Below are 20,862 nucleotides of genomic sequence, written 5' to 3' on the forward strand. Positions count from 1 at the left end.
CATACTGTTCCTATGGAACGGTGAGGAGGGACAACAGCACTGTGACCAGTGGATTAGCTTCTGGCAGGGAGCGAGGTTGTGGAGATCAGAGTCACGAGAAATTAGGGCCTGCTTATGCTAGTTGAAGTGGTTCAATAGTACAACAGACAAGCAAGATGGATATCAGGATTACAAATATTCTAAAAGTCGCCTTACTTGCACTGGATACACTGTTACTGATAAATCCAGCATGTAAAGAGGAAGTTTAGTGAAAAGGGGAAAAAAAATCAATACACAGCAAAGTGAGAAGTTAGGAAAATAGAGGAGAGGTCAAGAAATGTTGATATTCAACATGTAATTTGTTCATATTTTTTGATCCACAATGAGCCTGCACGTAATCATCTTTACTACTGGCAGACATGAAAACTAGCCAGCACCAACTGCCATTATCTTTAACCGCGCCCCCTAACAATGCGATACACTAAAGGTGGCCACTAACTGTCCAATTTCTAGTGAAAAATCGTTCGAGCGATCAGAAATTCTAATCGGACGAAAAATTGTTCACTACACCATCAACTAACCAATCTTTGCTGACATTTTTTTCACTCGTTTATAATCGATTGTGTCCACCAATGGAGATTATTTACAACCAATCCGATCAGAATTTCTGATCGCTTGAACGATTTTTCGCTAGAAATTAGACCGTCAGTGGCCAGCTTAAAAGGCTGTTTTTTTTATAGATATACATATGTACAGGGGGAGATACTGGTTGCTTGGCAGTTGGAAACCGATGTTATTTCCCACAATGCAACAAGGTTCACAGACCGGAAACTACATCACACCGTGGAAGAGGTTTTACCACAATATCACTCCTGGCCCCCACGGTTGCTGTGCAAGTGACCCCCAGAACATATCCGATAAGAGTGTAATGGGGCCACTCTCCATGTACGAGTGCAGCCCTACTGCTCCTGCACAAGTCAGAGCCACTTATCTACGAGCGGCTCCGTGCTACTGTGCAGGTGCAGGCGTGCATGAAGAGGAGCATGGATGTGATCATCAAGAGGGTCCCGGGCAGCGGCTGGAGGAGGATACTGGAAGCTAGGGATGGTCAATTAGATGCAAATCATTTCGAGTTGATGCAGGATTGTGCAAATTTTGTATTCAAATCTATGGACTAATCAAATTTTACCTCAGCAGGATTTGATTGCAAGCTGCAAAAATTTGCATGCAAAATCTGTGTAGTGCTGCATCAACTAGGAATTTGCATCTCATTGATCATCCCTTCTGGAAGCCACTGCAGGATCCAGAGGTTTCCCTCTTCCTAGGTAAGTATCTCTCTTTTGTGTTCCCGGATGCCGTGGGTACTCTTTAACAAAATTGATGGCAGTGGGTTATCTAAGGGGATAGTGTACATGGAACCTTAGGTGTGTGACACTTTCTTATGATAACCTGGACCAGAACTAAAGCAGAACATCCATGTACACATAGAGAAACAAAGAAACTGACAAACCGCAGCTGACCTGTAGTAAACCTGCATTAAAACTAATAATAAAATGACCGTGACGTGAAAGGTCCTTGTACACTAGGCTTTATTTAAAGAGGAACTCCAGCCTAAACAAACATACTGTCATTAAGTTACATTAGTTATGTTAATTAAAATAGATAATATAATCTCTTACCCACACTGTTTTAAAAGAACAGGCAAATGTTTGAGTTCATGAGGGCAGCCATCTTTTTGGTTGAAAGGAGGTGACAGGGAGCATGAGACACAATTCCAACTGCCCTGTGTCCTGAGCACCTCTCCCAGTTGCTAGGCAAAGTGAATAACAACATAGAAAATCCCATTATGCTTTGCACAGCATCAGGGAAAAAAAAGCCCAGGCTTTTTTTCTTTGATGGGTGGAGCTTAGCTAAAAATGCAGCTAAAAATTATGCTTTGGTAAGAAAAACAAAGTTCTGATGCTGTGAAACTGTTAAAGGAGAACTGTAGTCAGAGATATATGGAGGCTGCCATATTTATTTCCTTTTAAGCAATACCAGTTGCCTGGCTATCCTGCTGGTCTATTTGGCTGAAGAAGTTTCCGAATCACACCCGAAACAAGCATGCAGCTAATCTTGTCATATCTGTCAAAAACACATGATCTGCTGTATGCTTGTTCAGGGCCTATGGCTGAAAGTATTAGAGGCAGAGGACTAGCAGGATAGACAGGCAACTGGTATAGCTTAAATGGAAACAAATATGGCAGACTCCATATACCTCTCACTACAGTTCTCCTTTAAACACCAAGCCTTTTCAGTTCTGCTGAGTAGATGTTTAGTCTGGAGGTTGACTTTAAGGTTCATTTTCACACAGTAATATTTGTCACCCAACACAATTATTACTATTTAGTATTTATAAAGAGCCAACATCTTCCACAGCGCTGTGCAGAGTCGTGTCACTTAACTGTCCCTCAGAGGGGCTAACAATCGAATCCCTACCATAGTCATAGGTCTATGTATGTATCATGTAGTGTATATATCACAGTCTCGGGCCAGTTTTTAGGAGGAAGCCATTTCACTTATCTGCATGTATGTTTTTGGGATGTGGGAGAAACCCACGCAGACATGGGGAGAACATACAAACTTCATGCAGATAGTGCCCTGGCTGAAATTCGAACCAGGCATCCAGCGCAGAAAGCCAAGAGTGCTAACCACTACACCACCATGCAGTCCTACATCTACTAATGTCCTTTGGGGACACCTGTGCAATTTTAATCCAGGTGTCCCCAAAACACATTTGTAGATGCAGCATAACAGATGTCCAATGATGAACATCCATAATTGCTTTAATATTATAGTCCTATCAGCAGGGCGCCTCGCACTCGCTTGTCTCCCTCCCCTCTTAATAGAACAGAACAGGTTTCTTTGCAGTAGGCAGTCAGCATGTCTGTACAGCCGTCGTCTAATACTGTCACCTTAACGATAACTTTACAATAGATTAGAGTTACTAATAATAAGCATATGCATGGGTCCTTTATGTGCCACTTTTTAAAGGTACCATTTCTCTATCCTTTATCATATCCTCTAAATCCGCCCACCATGTTTTGCAGGAAAAACTGTAAGCCAAATTACCTGAACAAAACCTCCGTCCGCCCCGGGCTGAAGAACTGCGGCGATGTGAACTGTATCGGTCGTATCCACATGTACCTGGAACTAATTGGTGCCATTAACTTTGGATGTGGTATGAACAAAAATTGCTGTTTTTTTTATTTTATTTTTTTCCTCTGTCTCGAAAGTGACAACTTTTACTTACATTTTATACAAATTTCAGAGCAAGCTGTTTACAATCGTCCCCGACCGCTGGATAAAACAAAATGCAAAATGGTGAAAGACACATTGGAGGCGTACGAGCTCGCCCACCGCCTGCAGACTATGGTGAGGGGATGCTGAGCCTCACAACTGGTAGTGTCTAGCGGGGGGGGGGGGGGGGGGGGGGGGGGAATTAAAGGTCCAGGTCACATACAGTGATAAGAGGAAAATGTGCCTAAACTGCTGGCTTTACCACTTGTAAAACAAAAACAGAAACAGAGAGCCCAATATAGAGTAGTACCATTGTGATTCACAGTATAATAATGCGAGAAGTAGTAGGTATACTCACAAACGTGGGTTACCACACAGGTAACCACTAAAAACGGCAGGTGGGGAGAATTATGACCTGATCCCACTCAGGTTCTAAGAAGTTGCTCTCTGTAGACTAAAAACAGTCTAGAGGGGGAAGTTGGTGGACTTGCCTCCCTTGAAGAAAACCAGACATAGATTTGTTATTTTCCCCACAATCCTTCAGGGCAAAGGTGAGACGTAGCTCCTCCCAGGAACAGACAGCACTTCCCCTATAAAAAAGTCACATGGTTAGTCCACCCTCAGTGCTGTTTGTTCCTGCGTCCAGGCAGGTCGGCATCTCCCCTCTGGGTGAAGCCTGTGTGCTGGGCTGCAGGTGGATCCTTCTGGGTGGCTGAGACTGTGGTACTGAGGCAGTCTGGCCATGCGCCCCAGGCTGGATCTTTACTGGGGTTTGCCTACCTTTCTCTCCCGCTTCCAGGGAGAGCAAGAGTGGAAGGCGTGGGTTCTCCTTGGCGGCCTTGAGGCGGAGTGAGCAGGACGGAGGTAAGCCGGCGGCCATGTGCAGCGTGGAGCGCATTGCGGCCATTAGGACGCTTGGCCGCGACCGGATGCGTACTTTCCGGCGGGTATGCCGAAGGTAACAATTTGTAGTGCCGGCTCATTACTCTCTCTGCAGCTTCCGGGCCGCCACTCATCCATTCGCGGCAGGCTAGATATGTTTAAAGGGGAAGCTGCGCGGGCCTGTAGCACTGTTGCTCAGAGAGAGTTTGTCCTGCGCTGGATGTGTCAGCTGGAAGCATGTCAGACGCTGAGAGGATTGAGAGCAACCAGGCCGCCCAAAAGGTGAGATAATGGTTTCTCTTTCTGGGCTGATTGTGCTATAGCTGTGAGCAGAGTTACGTGCCTTGTTGTGTTGTTAATTATGCCAATACTAAGGCTTCTGCTAAATCTGCTGCTGCTGCGGCTGCAGATAAGCATAGGCATCCTCCTAATGATAAAACATTCCCTTTGTGCAATTTTATGTTGCCCTATGCAAAAACTCTGTCAGTTGTGCATACAGAGGGTTGTAGGGGAGGAGCCGGGTCACTCTGTTCAGGATACATTAAATCCTTTAGAGAGGAGATTAATGCTTCATTGGAATCAATTAAGTCCTCATTATTGAATGCTAATCCATCCACTTCTCAGGTTGCTGTATTTGGAGTATCTGTGACTGAAGTTGATATTAGTCAGGCTGAGTTTGCAGCTAGTTCTGAGGATTCAGACGCTAGAGAAATAGAATTTGAATCTGTTTCAAAGTTTAAATTCTGTATTGAGGATGTGGTAGCTGTTTTGTTTATTCATTATCAAGTATACAAAGCTGAAGGATCCACTTAAAAGGTGGATGTTTATTTGAAAAGGTCTTGGGAGGCTAGTGTGGCTATGTTTAGGCTGGCTTTTACCTCTACATGTGTGGCCACAACTTTGGAGCTGTGGATTATTCAGCTCAAAGCTAACATACTGGCTGGTGCACCTGTTTAGCAATTGTTGAGTTCTATTGCTATTCTCATTTTAAACTGCTGCATATTTAGCAGATGCTTCTGCTGAAGCAATTAGGTTTACAGCCAGACCCATTGCTCTAATGTTTCTCTTAGAGCCAGGGCCGGATTTCTACTTTTTGGTGCCCTAGGCCAACTTTTAACAACCGCGCCCCCCCCCCCCCCCCCCCCCACACACACACACAATATATTATGCTACTGCCTCCCATGCCTGCTGCCAGGACGCCCATATGCATTGATTTTCCTGGGAGATTTGAACAAAGTTATCTAATCTGCAGGGTATTAATTTCTAAAATGATTCCTTTTAGAATCCATAATAAAATTTTGATCAAATCAGATGAAAGATTTAGATTAATTGGCCTGGTGTTGCAGTTGATCCACGGCCAAAAGCCTTGCACTGCACAGTGTAATGCTGCAGTTCAATCTTTTTTCAATTGATGTTCTGCTGGAATATATTGAAAATCTTTGTATTGTGTGTGGTAGGAATCGATTCCACTCTGATTCGATTTTGATCAGAGTAAAATCGTTTATTTCGCCACATTGCAGGCTCATGTCAGGGCGGCGTGAATTCTCGCTTCCTCCTGTGTCTGGCAGCTTTTTGAATAGTGATGTTAGTACATGCGGCAGTGTCATGTAGTACAGGTGCTCCAGCAGCAATAAAGAAATATGCTGGACACAGGAGGAGGCGAGGAGTCGCACTGGTGAGACAGGTGTGCTGCTTACACACACTTCCCACGGGCTTGGGGGCAGAGGACACATGCACTTGGAGGGAAGACTGGCTAGGGGCAGCACGGTGGTGTAGTGGTTAGCGCTCTCTCCGTGCAGCGCTGGGTCCCCAGGTTCAAATCCTAGCCAGGTCAACATCTGCGAGGAGTTTGTATGTTCTCCCCGTGTCTATGCGGGTTTCCTCCGGGCACTCCGGTTTCCTCCCACATACATAAAAATAGGTTAATTGGCTTCCCCCTTAAAATTGGCCCTAGACTACAATACATACACTACACAATACATACATAGACATATGATTATGGTGGGGACTAGATTGTGAGCTCCTCTGAGGGACAGTTAAGTGACAAGATAATATATACTCTGTACAGCGCTGCGTAAGATGTTGGCGCTATATAAATAGTAAATCATAATAATAGGGGGTCCGTTGGTCTTTCACGATACCACTGCGCACCCAATCAAGCTCTGTGGACACACATTTTTACACCTTGGAGGATTGGTGGTTTTAGCAAGAAATCAATGGAAACATTCAATGGAGTGACCATGCTGTGGCATCAATCTCAGCCAGATTCGATCACTATGATCGAATCGGCTGGATATTGATGCCAAAAATCAAATAATGTGTATGGGCACCCTCAATCATATAGGCTGTCAGCTGACAGACAGAGCATTCAGCAGGCAGCAGCCCCCATCCCCAGCAAGGCAGCTTATCTAAATTGCATCTGAGTGCAGACAGGCATTGTTTGTTTGTCCTCCCAGGTCCCTCGGTCCTCATTACACTCACCACAGCTGGGATGTCTGTGCTAAAACTCCAAATGGTGGAAGGAGTCGGATCCGAGGGAAGGAATAAAGTTTACACATGTCTCCCGGCAGTTCCTGCAGTGGAAGAACTTACTTGTGAGATGCACCCGGGAGAGAGACAGAGGAGGCGGGGCGGCAGAGCTTGGGACAGCGAGGAACACAGAGAGCCGTGCCCTGCAAGATATCTCTGTGCTGCTGCTCTCATCCTCCAGTCCCCCACGATGCGGAATGGAGATCGGATTCGGCGAGCGCACACTATGGAGGACAGTCAGCTGAGCTGCAGCCAGGCAAGTAGGCAACATGTGTAAGTTGCCTGACCTGTTGCTGTGTGTTAGCTCGCTGGCTGCCTCCAAGCTCTGGGCATGATCTCTGCCTGGCCCCTGTGCCCCGCCGGGATATTTTAACCCCCGCCAGTTGCCCCCACATGTCGGGTCACATGCCAGACTCGCCCGCGGCTATCTGCAAACTTCAAACAGCGTAGCTGCGGGCGGACTGGGTCTGTCTGCTGTCACAGCAGATGCAGAGTATGTTCCATGGTGGAGGATGAGAGCGCACACTACAGCTGGCGGGCAGGGGGCATTAATGATAGCGCGGTCGGGCGCTTTGATCTGCTTGTGTTTCATCACACTTTATAGCCACTCTGCCGCCCTAAACAACACTAATTTTCTGGCGCCCTAGGCCATAGCCTAGGTTGGCCTTGCCAGAAATCCGGCCCTGCTTAGAGCCTTGTGGTTTAAAATATGGGATGGTAATATCTCATCCAAAAACAGGCTGTGTGGTGTTCCTCTTTCAGCTGAATTGTTGTTTGGTCCAGAGCTGGATTCAGCTCGAATAAAAATAAAGTTTTGTTTAAACAGAAGACTGTGGTAACAATTTTTTCGTAAGCCAAGGAGTGATCAAAAGGATGCCTCTAAGGATCAAAGTAAAGGCAGGAGGTGGACTTTTGACAAGTCCAGGAAAGGGGGCTTTAAGTCTAAAGCTCTAGAGATCCAGTCAGAATCCCAATGACTCGTGTCAGGTGGTGGGAGGAAGGCTAAGATACTTTCTATTAGGTGGGCAAAAGTGGCAAAAAATCCATTTATTCGTCAGACAATAATGTTTGGTTTCCAAATAGTTTGCCCTTCCTCCACCATCAAGATTTGTGATCTCAAAGGCCCTAAGAGATCCCACTCTGTTTCCAGAGATTTTGAGCATATTGCAGAACATGCTAAGACAGAATTAATAATAATAATAATAATAATAATAATAATAATATTGATTTATAAAGCGCCAACATATTCCGTGGAGCTGTACAAAGTAATGGAATTCATCCTGTGCCTGATTCTGAACCTAACAAACCTGAGTCGGTTTATGGAAAATTTTTCGGATGGAATCAGTAAGGGAGTTATTGTTTCCAGAAGCCTTTATGGCATCTCTGGATCTAAGAGATGCATATTGGCATGTGCCGATTCACCAAAAAATCACAAAAATTCCTAAGTTTTGCAGTGAGAATAAATGGGATGGTAGAACACTACCAGTTTGTTTGCCTCCTGTTTGGGATCACTTCTGCCCCAAGAATGTTCACACAAATTCTGGGAGAAGCATTAATTCTGTTAAGGGAACAATCGATTTTAACCATTCCGTATTTAGACGACTTGCTTATTCTAGGAAGTTCAGCAGAACAGCTGAAAAGCCATTTGAATCTGGTATCGGAACATCTCCGATCCCTAGGTTGGATCATCAACCCAGAGAAGTTCTCTCTAATTCCAAGTCAGAGAACTCAGTTTCTTGGCATGCTAGTGGATTCAGTAAAACAGATGATTTTCCTTCCTCCCAAGAAGATTCTGAAGATAAGTTTGGCAGTGAAATCATTACAAGGGGAAGACAAAGTTTCCCTAAGAACGATTTTGTCAGTGTTTGGGTTAATGTCATCTACGATGGTGGCAGTTCCCTGGGCATTAGCGCATATCAGGAAGATACAGAGGTTCCTCCTAGAAAATTGGGACGGTCGTCCACAAACATTAGACTTCAAAGTCAAAATCCCTCAAACTGTGTGTTGTCTCTGCAACAGTGGTTGGAGGAATCCTACCTTGTGAAGGGCAGGCCTTGGAAGGGGCCTGTAGACAACGTAATAACTACGGATGCAAGCGCCTGGAGCTGAGGAGCTCATATAGCTCACAGAGCCTTTCAGGGGAAATGGACAAAATCAGAGTCTCAAAGGTTATCCAATTGAAAGGAATTAACAGTAGTAAGGCTGGCTTTATTTCAGGTGCAATCGATACTGTTGCAGTCCAATGTTCTGATCCAGTCGAACAACGTTACGGCAGTAGCGTTTATCAACAAACAGAGAGGCACGCGATTCCTGTTGTTGCAGGAGGAAGCGGAGGACATCTTGTTTTGGGCAGAAAAGAATGTGTCATCCTTGAGAGCTGTTCATCTCAAGGGAACACTCAATATAGATGCAGACAAACTGAACAGAAGCAGGATTCTGTCATCAGAATGGTCTCTAAACAAGGAGGTGTTTTCTCACACATCATAAACCGATGAGGAACACAACGTCAATCGATCTGTTTGCAACAGAAGACAATACCCAGATTCAGACTTTTTTCTCTCTCAATCCAAGAGATCAAAGCCGGGGGGTGAATGCGTTCATTCAAGAGTAGAACTTTCCACTTCTGTATGCGTTTCCTCCTCTCAATTTGATTCCGGCGGTCATCAGCAAATGGAGAGGTTGTCAAAATTGGATGATTTTGATAGCACCTTGGTGACCGAGAAGGAGCTGGTTTTCAGCTCTCAGGAGGTTAGCATCAGAAGACCCTTGGAGACTTACTTGCAAGCCGGATCTACTGCTACAAGGGAACCTGTGGCATCCGCATCCGGGCAGATTGAATCTGTTAGTCTGGATCTTGAATTAGCCTTACTCAAAAAGTTGGGAGTATCTGAGAAGGCAGCCTCTACATTGGTTACTAGCTGTAAGGAAGTTACTAGGAGGATCTATCTGAAATACTGGAAGACTTTCCATCTTTGGTTATCTGGCTCTGAGTTTGATAGCTTGTCAGTCCCAGCAGTCCTGGTTTCTCCAGGACGGTTGGGATAAAAATATTTCTGTGAGTACGCTTAAGGTGCAGATTGCTACCTTATCTGCCTTTTCAGGTATCCCCTTGTCTTCCTCTCCAATACTGAGATTTCGGAAGGCTCCATCTAGGAAACTGCCAGTTTACAAGCCATAAGTTTCTCCTTGGGATTTATCGTTAGTATTAGAGGGGCTGTCCAAAGGTCCTTTTGAGCCGCTAGGGGACAGTTCTTTTAAATTTCTTACATTAAAGACGGTATTTTTTAGTAGCCATCACTACAGCCAGAAGGGTTAGTGAGCTACAGGCCTTGTCTATGAAAAGTCCTTATTTTCAGGATAGGTTAGTATTACAGATGGATCCAAAGTTTTGTCCAAAAGTTATGTCTAGGTTTCACAGGTCGCAGGATATTATTTTGCCTACCTTCTGTGTGAATTCAAGTTGTGGAAAAGAGAGGATTTTTCACTCATTAGATGTTAGAAGATGTGTTCTGGAATACTTGAACAGAACTGCAGATGTCAGGAAGACAGATTAATTATCGGTTTTATTTCAGGGAAAACTGTAGGTCAAAGAGCTTCTAAATCTACTATAGCTAATTGGATTAGGTTAGCTATTATAGAAGCTTTCAGAGTTATGGGAAGTGAGGCTCCTGCCTCATTTAAAGCTCACTTTTCTAGAGCTAGGGCAGCTTCTTGGGCTAATAATGCAGGGGCTTCACCTGAGCAAATATGTAAAGCAGCAACGTGGTCAAGCTTTTCTACGTTCATCTGTCATTACCGAATTGATGCAATGTCTGCACACGACCAGGCGGTTGGTAGAAACGTTCTCCAAGCAGTGGTCCCACCCAGTGGCGGACACAGCCAGCAGTGGGCCCCTGTGCAAAATTGTAATTGTGGGCCCCCTATGACCAGCGGCGCGCGTAGCGCGCCGCGGCAAAATATGGGCGTGGCTACAACCTGCGGCGCGCAAAGCGCGCCGCGGCAAAAATTAGTGGACAGAACCTGCGGCGCGTAGCGCCGCGGCAAAAAAATGGGCGTGGCAATGACCGGATGAGGGCGGAGCTAACTGTAACTTAAAGCGAACCCGGGGTGAGGGTTTATTTCCTTTTAAACAATACTAGTTGCCTGGCGGCCCTGCTGATCTATTTGGCTGCAGTAATAAACTGAATTACACCAGCAACAAGCATGCAGCTAATCTTCTCAGTTCTGACAATATTGTCAGAAACCCCTGACCTGCTGCATGCTTGTTCAGGGTCTATGGTTGAAAGAATAAGAGGCAGAGGACCAGCACGGCAGCCAGGCAACTGGTATTGCTTAAAAGGAGAGAAATATGGCAGCCTCAATATTATTCTCACCTCAGGTTCCCTTGAAAAGTGCAACGCAAAGACAGTGGGCCCAAGTTTTGGTGACCCTTTCCCCAGAAAATTCACATAATTGTGCAGGTTTTCTCAAGAAAATACACATATATGCCCAGAAAATACGTGCAATCATGTCGGCAGATATGCCCAGAAAATACGTGCAATCATGTCGGCAGATATGCCCAGAAAATATGTGCAATCAAGTCGGCAGATATGCCCAGAAAATACGTGCAATCAAGTCGGCAGATATGCCCAGAAAATACGTGCAATCAAGTCGGCAGATATGCCCAGAAAATACGTGCAAACAAGTCGGCAGATATGCCCAGAAAATACGTGCAAACAAGTCGGCAGATATGCCCAGAAAATACATGCAATCAAGTCGGCAGATATGCCCAGAAAATACGTGCAAACAAGTCGGCAGATATGCCCAGAAAATACGTGCAATCATGTCGGCAGATATGCCCAGAAAATACATGCAATCATGTCGGCAGATTTGCGAAGAAAATACATGCAATCATGTGGCAGACCTGCCCAGAACATACACCTGCTAATATAAATAAAACAAAACATTTACTCACCTGCAGCAGCAGACCTCCTGTCCCAGCCTCCATCCGGCGCGCAGCTCCCATGGGTGGTTGGGTGGATAGGTAGCCTAGTGGGTGGGTGAGTGGGTGGGTGGGTTGGTAGCCTGGTTGAGTGGGTGGGTTGGTAGCCTGGTGGGTGGGTGGGTAGGTAGCCTGGTGGGTGGGTGGGTAGGTAGCCGGGTGGGTAGGTAGCCTGGTGGGTGGGTGGGTAACTAGCCCGGTAGGTAGGTAGGTAGCCCGGTGGGTGGGTAGGTAGGTAGCCTGGTGGGTGCGTGGGTAGCCGGGTGGGTGGGTAGGTAGCCTGGTGGGTGGGCTGGTAACTAGCCCGGTAGGTAGCCGGGTGGGTGGTTAGGTAGGTAGCCGGGTGGGTGGTTAGGTAGGAAGCCTGGTGGGTGGGTAGCCGGGTGGTGGTGGTAGGTAGGTAGCCGGGTGGGTGGTTAGGTAGGTAGCCGGGTGGGTAGGTAGGAAGCCTGGTGGGTGGGTAGGTAGCTGGGTGGGTAGGTAGGTAGCCGGGTGGGTAGGTAGGAAGCCTGGTGGGTGGGTAGGTAGCCTGGTGGGTGGGTAGGTAGGTAGCCTGGTGGGTGGGTAGGTAGCCTGGTGGGTAGGTAGGTAGCCGGGTGGGTAGGTAGGAAGCCTGGTGGGTGGGTAGGTAGCCTGGTGGGTGGGTAGGTAGGTAGCCTGGTGGGTGGGTAGGTAACCTGGTGGGTGGGTTGGTAACTAGCCCGGTAGGTAGCCGGGTGGGTGGTTAGGTAGGTAGCCAGGTGGGTGGTTAGGTAGGTAGCCGGGTGGGTGGTTAGGTAGGTAGCCGGGTAGCCGGGTGGGTGGGTAGGTAGCCTGGTGGGTGGGTTGGTAACTAGCCCGGTAGGTAGCCGGGTGGGTGGTTAGGTAGGTAGCCGGGTGGGTGGTTAGGTAGGTAGCCGAGTAGGTAGGTAGGTAGCCGGGTGGGTAGGTAGCCGGGTGGGTAGGTAGCCGGGTGGGTGGTTAGGTAGTTGAGTGGGTGGTTAGGTAGGAAGCCTGGTGGGTGGGTAGGTAGGCCGGGTGGGTAGGTAGCCGGGTGGGTGGTTAGGTAGTTGGGTGGGTGGTTAGGTAGGAAGCCTGGTGGGTGGGTAGGTAGCCGGGTGGGTAGGTAGGTAGGAAGCCTGGTGGGTGGTTAGGTAGTCGGGGTGGGTAGGTAGGTAGCCGGTGGGTAGGTAGCCGGGGTGGGTAGCTATCCGGGTGGGGGGCCCGACTCCTATCCTCCCTCCCTCCCTTCCTTCCTCACCTCGGGGGGCCCCCTCCCGATATGCGCGGCGGGAGAGTGAGCGGCAAATGCAGGAAGTCTTCAGGGCTCTCCAGGCATCCGCTAGAGGCCCAGCCGCTGAGTCTCCAATATGTCTCCAACTGGAGACATATTGGAGACCAAGCGGCTGGGCCTCTAGCGGATGCCTGGAGAGCCCTTCCTGCATTTGCCGCTCGCTCGCTCTCCCGCCGCGCATATCGGGGAGGGGGCCCCCGAGGTGAGGGAGGGAGGGAGGATAGGAGTCGGGGGGCCCCCGGGAATAAAATAATAAAAAAAAAAAAAAAATATTAAAAAAAAAAAAAAGTACTTAATGCCATGGGCCCCTGAAGAAAACGGAACTTCAGGGGCCCTCGTGCGGCGGCACGGCCTGCACGGCCGTATGTCCGCCCCTGGTCCCACCCTAAGGTTGTATTACTTGTTAATCGTCTCACCTTTGCCCTGAAGGATTGTGGGGAAAAAGCCGAGTTAGTACATGCTAACAATGTTTTCAACAATCCTTCAGGGCAACGATCCCACCCGGGTGTTAATTGTCTGTGTCTGATAGTTGCACGTTTATGGGTTAGTGGAATGTTCACCTGTCGGGTACTTGGCTAAACGCACTGAGGGTGGACTAACCATGTTGACTTTTTTTTATAGGGGAAGTGCTGTCTGTTCCTGGGAGGAGCTACTTTTCACCTTTGCCCTGGAGGATTGTTGAAAACATCGTTAGCAGGTACTAACTCTGCTTTTTTAGCACAAAAAAATATGTATTTGTAGCTCCAGTTGTGGAAACTGGAGCTACAAATAATTGTGTTTGTTATATTTAGCACAAAAAAAAATAAAAAATCTATGTCCGTTTTCTTCGAGGGAGGCCATCAACTTCCCCCTTTTTAACTACCTGCCGACCGCTCCACACTAATTGGCGTGAATACCGTGGCAGCCTCAGGACCACTCCATGCCGATTGCGCGCATCTCCGCCTTCAGTCTTCCATCGCCAATCGCCGTTCGGAGGCTGTTAGATGGCGAAATCGCCGCCTAATAACCCTGTACAGCGCTGCGATCTAATGCTGGGTACACACTATGAGATTTTATGGTCGATTTACTGTCAGATCGATTATTTCCAACATGTTCGATTTGCTTTCCGATCGATTTCCGAGTATTTTCCGATCGATTTCTGTTAACTTGAATAGGAAATCGATCGAAAATACTCGGAAATCGATCGGAAAGCAAATCGAACATGTTGGAAATAATCGATCTGACAATAAATCGACCATAAAAGGGGGGTTTAAACACTGCAGTCCTCAAGTGGTTAAACTGTTTTTAGACGGTTTTATTCTATTTTGGTGCCTCTGTTCATACTTCTATGCTGACTTCACCAGAAGAGGAAGAGTTGTCTAGCAAATCCAAGCCACGGACCAATTAGCCAGCAGCTAATTAATCGGCATGACTTCTGGCTTATTGAATTGTAGCTTGTCCTGGATTTGCTCTTCACGGCTTCCTCTTCTGGAGTGATGATGACTGGCACATTGACAATTTCACAAAAAAATAATGCACTCCTGCTCTAGCGCAGCAGTACATTCTTTTTTTTTTTTTTTTTTTGTTTCTTTTCATCTCATAGAAGTGTTGCTTTCCTCTATGATTCCCTTGACTGCTTTCTCTAATACACCTGGTGTGCTAGCGTCACAACTATAGTTACCGGTATTTGTTTTCCATTGACAAATTCACCATTCTTCCCTGTTTATATTTTAAAAAGACTTTCTAATTCCCTAAATAGCCAATACAATTTAAAGTGACACTGAAGCGACAAAAAAAAGTATGCTATAATGAATTGTATGTTTAGTTCGGATAATTATTGGAACTCTAGTAGCAAAGAAACTAATCTCATATTTTTATTTTCAGTTATATAGTTGTTTTTTTTTTTTTTTTTAATAACATTGCATAATTCTGGAATATTTACAATTACAAATCACACTCTATTTTAAACTATAAAACAGAACAGAGCTAATAACCCTTTGAACTCCCTTGTAGTAAAACCTTATTAGAAGCTGTCTCTCTCTGTTTCTTTGATGTATAAGTGCTTCAGAAAACAGGACTGTCTCCCTGGAAGAGCTCAGAGAAGCTCTTTTGCATAGATAACAGCTGAAGTTTCTTAAAGAGACACTGAAGTGAATTTTTTTTTTTTATGATATTATGATTTGTATGTGTAGCATAGCTAAGAAATAAAACATTAAGATCAGATACATCAGTGTAATTGTTTCCAGTACAGGAAGAATTAAGAAACTCCAGTTGTTATCTCTATGCAAAAAAGCATTAATCTCTAGGACTTTCAAAGTCGTAGAGAGGGCTGTCTTCTGACTTTTTATTATCTCAACTGTAAGTGAACAGTTTTCTTTTTTCTCTGCTAGAGGAGAGGTCATTAGTTCACAGACTGCTCTGAAAGAATCATTTTGAATGCTGAGTGTTGTGTAATCTGCACATATTAGAGAATGATGCAATGGTTAGAAAACACACTATATACCTGAAAATAAAAATATGAGAATATTTTCTTTGCTGCTAATCTTCTAGTAATTATTCATAGTACACAACCAATTCATTATATCATATATATTTTTTTCGCTTCAGTGTCTCTTTAACTCTTCCTGTACTGGAAAACATGTGACTCTTCTTTGCTACTAATGTTCTATTTCTCAGCTGTACTGCACATACAATTCATTCTCATAAGTTTATTTTCACTTTAGATTCCCTTTAGGATCTAAATTTCATTTTCATTTTAGCGTACGAGGCGGAGGCGTGTCAGAGACCCATGGGGCAACTGGTGTGACGCAAAGGACCTGGAGGGACAAAACGTTTGAGGTTAGACAATAAATTTGATTTCCCTCTCTTCTGATGTGTTTCAGTTTTATGAAATGTATATTTTGTTGTCAAGCATACAATTACTTCTGTACTTTCTAAACCCCAACACCTTACAGTAATCATCAGGCAAAAATAAAAAAAATCCGCCTTACTCACCTGGGGCTTTCTCCAGCCCCTTGCAGCCGACTGTCCCACGCCTATCACTCCGCTCTCCACCACCGCCCCGAGCTCCCCGCACACTGTTCAGTCTGACCTCGAGGTAGTCCTTACTGTGGCTGCATGAAACGCCGCTGTCAATCATGGCCACGTTGTCCGCAGCGCACTGCACAGGCGCAGAACTACTGCGTGCGGGGAGCACGGGACGGCGGCAGAGCGGTCGGCATGGGAAAGTCAGCTGCAAGGGGCTAGAGAAAGCCCCAGGTGAGTAAGACTGATTTTTTTTTTTTTTTTTTTTTTTTTTTTTACTTTTGCCTGATGATTCCTTTAACCACTTGCCGACCGCCCACAGCCCATGGGCGGCGGCAAAGTGGATGCCTTAAGGACCGCAATACGCCTGACGGCGGCGGGTCCTTAAGGCGTGTACGGGGAGCGATCGCGTCATCTATGACGCGCGCTCCCCGCGGCGATAGGCCCCGCCCACCTTGCCCGATACCCCGCCGGCCAATTAGCAGCGCCGGCGGGGTTTAAATTTACGATCTGGCCAATAGAAATGTATAATACACTTTGTTTACATGACAAAGTGTATTATACAGGCTGCCTCCTCCTCCTCTGCACGCAGCTTCGCACGGATCGTCCGAGGAGGAGGCAGCCCTGTAGTGAGAGCAGCAAACAGGTTTTTTGCACCCACAGACCCCCCGATTACCCACCCCAGCCCTCAGGACCCCCCCTGACTACCCCAGCACGCCCCTGTGTACACCCAAGCACCCCCTAATAAACCCATCAATCACCCCCTGCCACTATCTGCCGACGCTGATCTGTAGATTACGTCCCTAACTGCCCCCTAGGGTCCCTTGATCACCCCCTCCCCTACCCTCAGATCCCCCCAGACCCCCCCCCCCAGACCCCCACCCCTGTATACTGTATAATTCTGCCTCACCCACTGACCACCTGTCTATCACCTGTCTGTCACTTTTCTATCACCCCTTGTCACCACCACCCATCAGAGCAGACCCTAAACTGTCCCTTGGGGGCACCTGATCACCCACCCAGACCCCCAGATTGTCCTCAGACCCCCCCCCTGATAACCTCCCCAGTGCATTGTTTACATCGATTCTCCCCTGTAATCACTCACTGACCTCCCATCGGTCACCCCCTGTGTCTGCCACCCATCAGATCAGGACCCAATCTGCCCCGTGCGGGCACCTAATCAACCCCCCTCACCCTCAGATCGCCCTCAGACCCCCCCCCAATCACCTTCCCAGTGCATTGTATTTGATTGTGCTGTCATTGTATTTCATTGTGCTGTCATTGTATTTCATTGTCCCGTGATTGGCCTGTGATTGTCCCGTGATTGGCCTGTGATTGTCCCGTGATTGGCCTGTGATTGTCCCGTGATTGGCCTGTGATTGTCCCGTGATTGCCCTGTGATTGTCCAGTGATTGGCTGTGATTGGCTTTGATTGTCCCGTGATTGGCTTTGATTGTCCCGCGATTGCCCTGTGATTTGCTTTGATTGTCCTGTGATTGCCCTGTGATTGGCCTGTGATTGTCCCGTGATTGGCCTGTGATTGGCCTGTGATTGTCCCGTGATTGGCCTGTGATTGGCTTTGATTGTCCCGTGATTGGCCTGTGATTGCTTCTGATTCCCCACTCGCCACCACCCCCCTGTCACTATCCTAGTGATCTAAAAACAGTGATCAGTGGAAACTGTCACTTTTTTAGTATCACTAGTGTTAGCAGTTAGGCCAGTTAGCTAGGCCCCTTTGTTAGTGTCAGTTAGTACTCAGCCCACTGCACCACAGTCACTAATTAGCGTCATCACTGTCGCTAATCAACATTGTTACTATATAGTATCTGTAAGTGATCATTACTGATCGCAGTCAGATCCATTAGGGTCACTAGGATCCACTAAAAAACGCAGTGTTTGCCCGATCAGGTCTGATCGTTCGCCTGCACTTGCGTTCAGCCCACCCCACCGCAGTGACAGAATTTTTTTTTCTGATCACTGCAAAAACCACTGTACACTAGCTGTGCACTGTAAACATCAGTTTTGATTTTTTTTTTTAATCAAAACTCAGTGATCACAGCTTTCTACCGCTCAAATACTCCCTTTCGCTAAGTAGGTGCTCTTTTTTCTGGGTAGTCTCAGAGGAATACCCCCTAAATTTAGCAGTCCACCATGGCAAGAAAGGGGTATTCCGATGATGAGGTTCTCAGGTACATGGCCCAGTCGGATGAGGACGATTGGGACGAACCATTCGACGAATCATCTGGGTCAGAGTTTGTACCTGAATTGAGCAGTGGCTCACTGACCGATAGTGATGACGAGGTTGAGTTCCCGGCTAGAGCCAGGCGTACCACACCCCATGTCGTTGGACTGCAGGTGGCGCAGGATCAGCCTCAAGGGCAGCAGAGTGGTGCTCGTGCTGGTCTGAGATTTCATGGTGGGGCAGGCAGCACAGCATCTCCTGGACCTAGAACCAGTACTTCCGTACACCCTGGTGAAGTGGCGAGCACCAGCGTGGAAGTTGAAACTGGTTCGGTGGCACGTGTAGTAACACCCCAGTCGCAGCCATCAAGTACACGGGCCCGTACTCAGGGCCGCCATCAGAAATTTTGGGGCCCCTCACACATCATCAGGCTTGGGCCCCCCTCCCGTGCCCACTCACTGGCTGCTGTGCCCGCCCAATAGCCACCCCACCCCTGTAGCGGTGAAAAATGTACGTGGTTCTGACGCCAAAGAAAGTGGCACGCGCAGCACGGCGCAGCGAAAAAGTGTCCCTCTGTGTGTCACCTCAGTGTGTGCAGCAGTGAGGTTAGTGTTAGGTGTAGAGATGGGAAGGCTTGTGTTAGGTGTAGCGTTACGTGTAGTGGCAGTGAGGTTAGTGTTAGGTGTAGTGGTGGGAAGGCTAGTGTTAGGTGTTGTGTTCAGTAAAAGTAGTGTTAGGTGTAGTGGTGGGTAGGCTAGCATTACAGGTAGTGGCAGGTTCCTTCTCTGCCAGGGTCACACACACACACACACACACACACACACACACACACACACACACACACACACACACACACACACACACACGGTCAGGAGAGAGAGAAGGGTCAGAAGAGAGAGAGCGAAAGGGGTGGTCAGGAGAGAGCGAGAGGGGTGGTCAGGAGAGAGAACGAGGGGTGGTCAGGAGAGAGAACGAGGGGTGGTCAGGAGAGAGAACGAGGGGTGGTCAGGAGAGAGAACGAGGGGTGGTCAGGAGAGAGAACGAGGGGTGGTCAGGAGAGAGAACGAGGGGTGGTCAGGAGAGAGAACGAGGGGTGGTCAGGAACGAGGGGTGGTCAGGAACGAGGGGTGGTCAGGAACGAGGGGTGGTCAGGAACGAGGGGTGGTCAGGAACGAGGGGTGGTCAGGAACGAGGGGTGGTCAGGAACGAGGGGGGGGGTCAGGAGAGAGAACGAGGAGGGGTCAGGAGAGAGAATGAGAGGGGGGGTCAGGAGAGAGAGAACGAGGGGGGGGGTCAGGAGAGAGAGAACGAGGGGGGGGGGTCAGGAGAGAGAGAGAGGGGTCAGGAGAGAGAGAGAGGGGTCAGGAGAGAGAGAGAGGGGTCAGGAGAGAGAGAGAGAGAGAGAGGTCAGGAGAGAGAGAGAGGTCAGGAGAGAGAGAGAGGTCAGGAGAGAGAGAGAGAGAGGTCAGGAGAGAGAGAGAGAGAGAGGTCAGGAGAGAGAGAGAGGTCAGGAGAGAGAGAGAGAGAGAGAGGTCAGGAGAGAGAGAGAGAGAGGTCAGGAGAGAGAGAGGTCAGGAGAGAGAGAGGTCAGGAGAGAGAGAGAGAGTGAGAGAGACGAGAGTGAGAGAGACTTAACCGCACAATTTACTTCTACCTTATACAATGATGTAGTGGCTCAGCTCAGGCCCCTCTGTCCTGTTTTTCCACCAGTGTAACTCTCCTCTCCATCCATGGGCAGGCTGGCTTTACTCGTTTTCTCCCCCTCCCTTCAGTGGCTTGTTTCATCCGTCTACTGGGCTGCATTCCTCTCTCGTCTGGCTGACATAGGGCAGCTGCCTGCAGGAGCACACTATCTGTGTGTGCTGATGGCTGGTCTCCCCTCCTCCCTACTGTTACTTCTCCTGATCTGCACGCTGGAGGATGAGGGGAGACTGTGGTGCAGGCTGCACTGCATAGAGGTCTCCTGTCCTGTCCTGTCTAGCACAGACGTCGGCACCTGGTGTGGTCTCCTGGGGATTGGAGCTGGGCAGACCGTGCAGCGTTCAGCAGGCACACAGGGACACTGCTACTGTAGGAATCATTAGGCATGGCAAAGATCGCAGTGATGCCTGGCTACACTGGGATTTCTCACCATCACAGAGCTCAGAAGCGCCTCTTTTTAATTGTTACTCCGCCCTCCCTCTGTGATTGGCCACAGCGCACCAGGACGAGTTAGCTCAGAGCAGCAGCTGTCCGCAGGCTGCTCAGATATAATCACAGACAGTCACACATGAGTGAAGAGGGCCTGTAGCGGAGCCGCAGTGAGTGAACAGGGGGGCCGGGCCCCCCCTGACAGCTCCAGGCGGCCGGGCCCGTGACTCTTGTAACAGTTGTCCCCCCCTGATGGCGGGGCTGCCCGTACTACCCCTAGTTTACCAGAGGTGCTGGCAAATCCAAATTGGCAATCCCCTGATACCGCCGCACCTGTACTGCCCCCTTTCACCGCCCAGTCTGGAGTCCAGGTGATGACAGATAATCTAGGATCGCCCCTAGACTTTTTTTATCTGTTCATCACCCAGGATCTCTTAGACCTAGTCGTGGCAGAGACCAACCGTAAAGCCACACAATTTCTAACCGCCAATCCGAATGTCTTCCTTGCCCAGCCATTTCGGTGGAAACCAGTCCAAGTTTCCGAACTTAAAATTTTTTTGGGCCTTCTCTTAAACATGGGACAAATCAAACAAAATGTGTTGCGGTCTTATTGGTCTACAGACC

The 20,862-nt window shown here is 47.9% G+C and overlaps 1 protein-coding gene across 1 annotated transcript in view; it reads left to right on the plus strand.

The window, feature by feature from the left end:
• The window catches only part of MYSM1 (Myb like, SWIRM and MPN domains 1), an 83,299-nt gene that overhangs the window by 28,875 nt on the left and 33,562 nt on the right, over window positions 1–20,862 (plus strand). The window contains exons 9-11 of the mRNA XM_068242065.1: window positions 3,069–3,199; window positions 3,290–3,393; window positions 15,662–15,733. Coding sequence (XP_068098166.1) covers window positions 3,069–3,199; window positions 3,290–3,393; window positions 15,662–15,733 — 307 coding nt within the window. The remainder of the gene's footprint in view (window positions 1–3,068; window positions 3,200–3,289; window positions 3,394–15,661; window positions 15,734–20,862) is intronic.

The sequence above is a fragment of the Hyperolius riggenbachi genome, chromosome 6 (genome assembly GCF_040937935.1).
Source record: "Hyperolius riggenbachi isolate aHypRig1 chromosome 6, aHypRig1.pri, whole genome shotgun sequence".
In the NCBI taxonomy this organism is placed as follows: Eukaryota; Metazoa; Chordata; class Amphibia; order Anura; family Hyperoliidae; genus Hyperolius; species Hyperolius riggenbachi.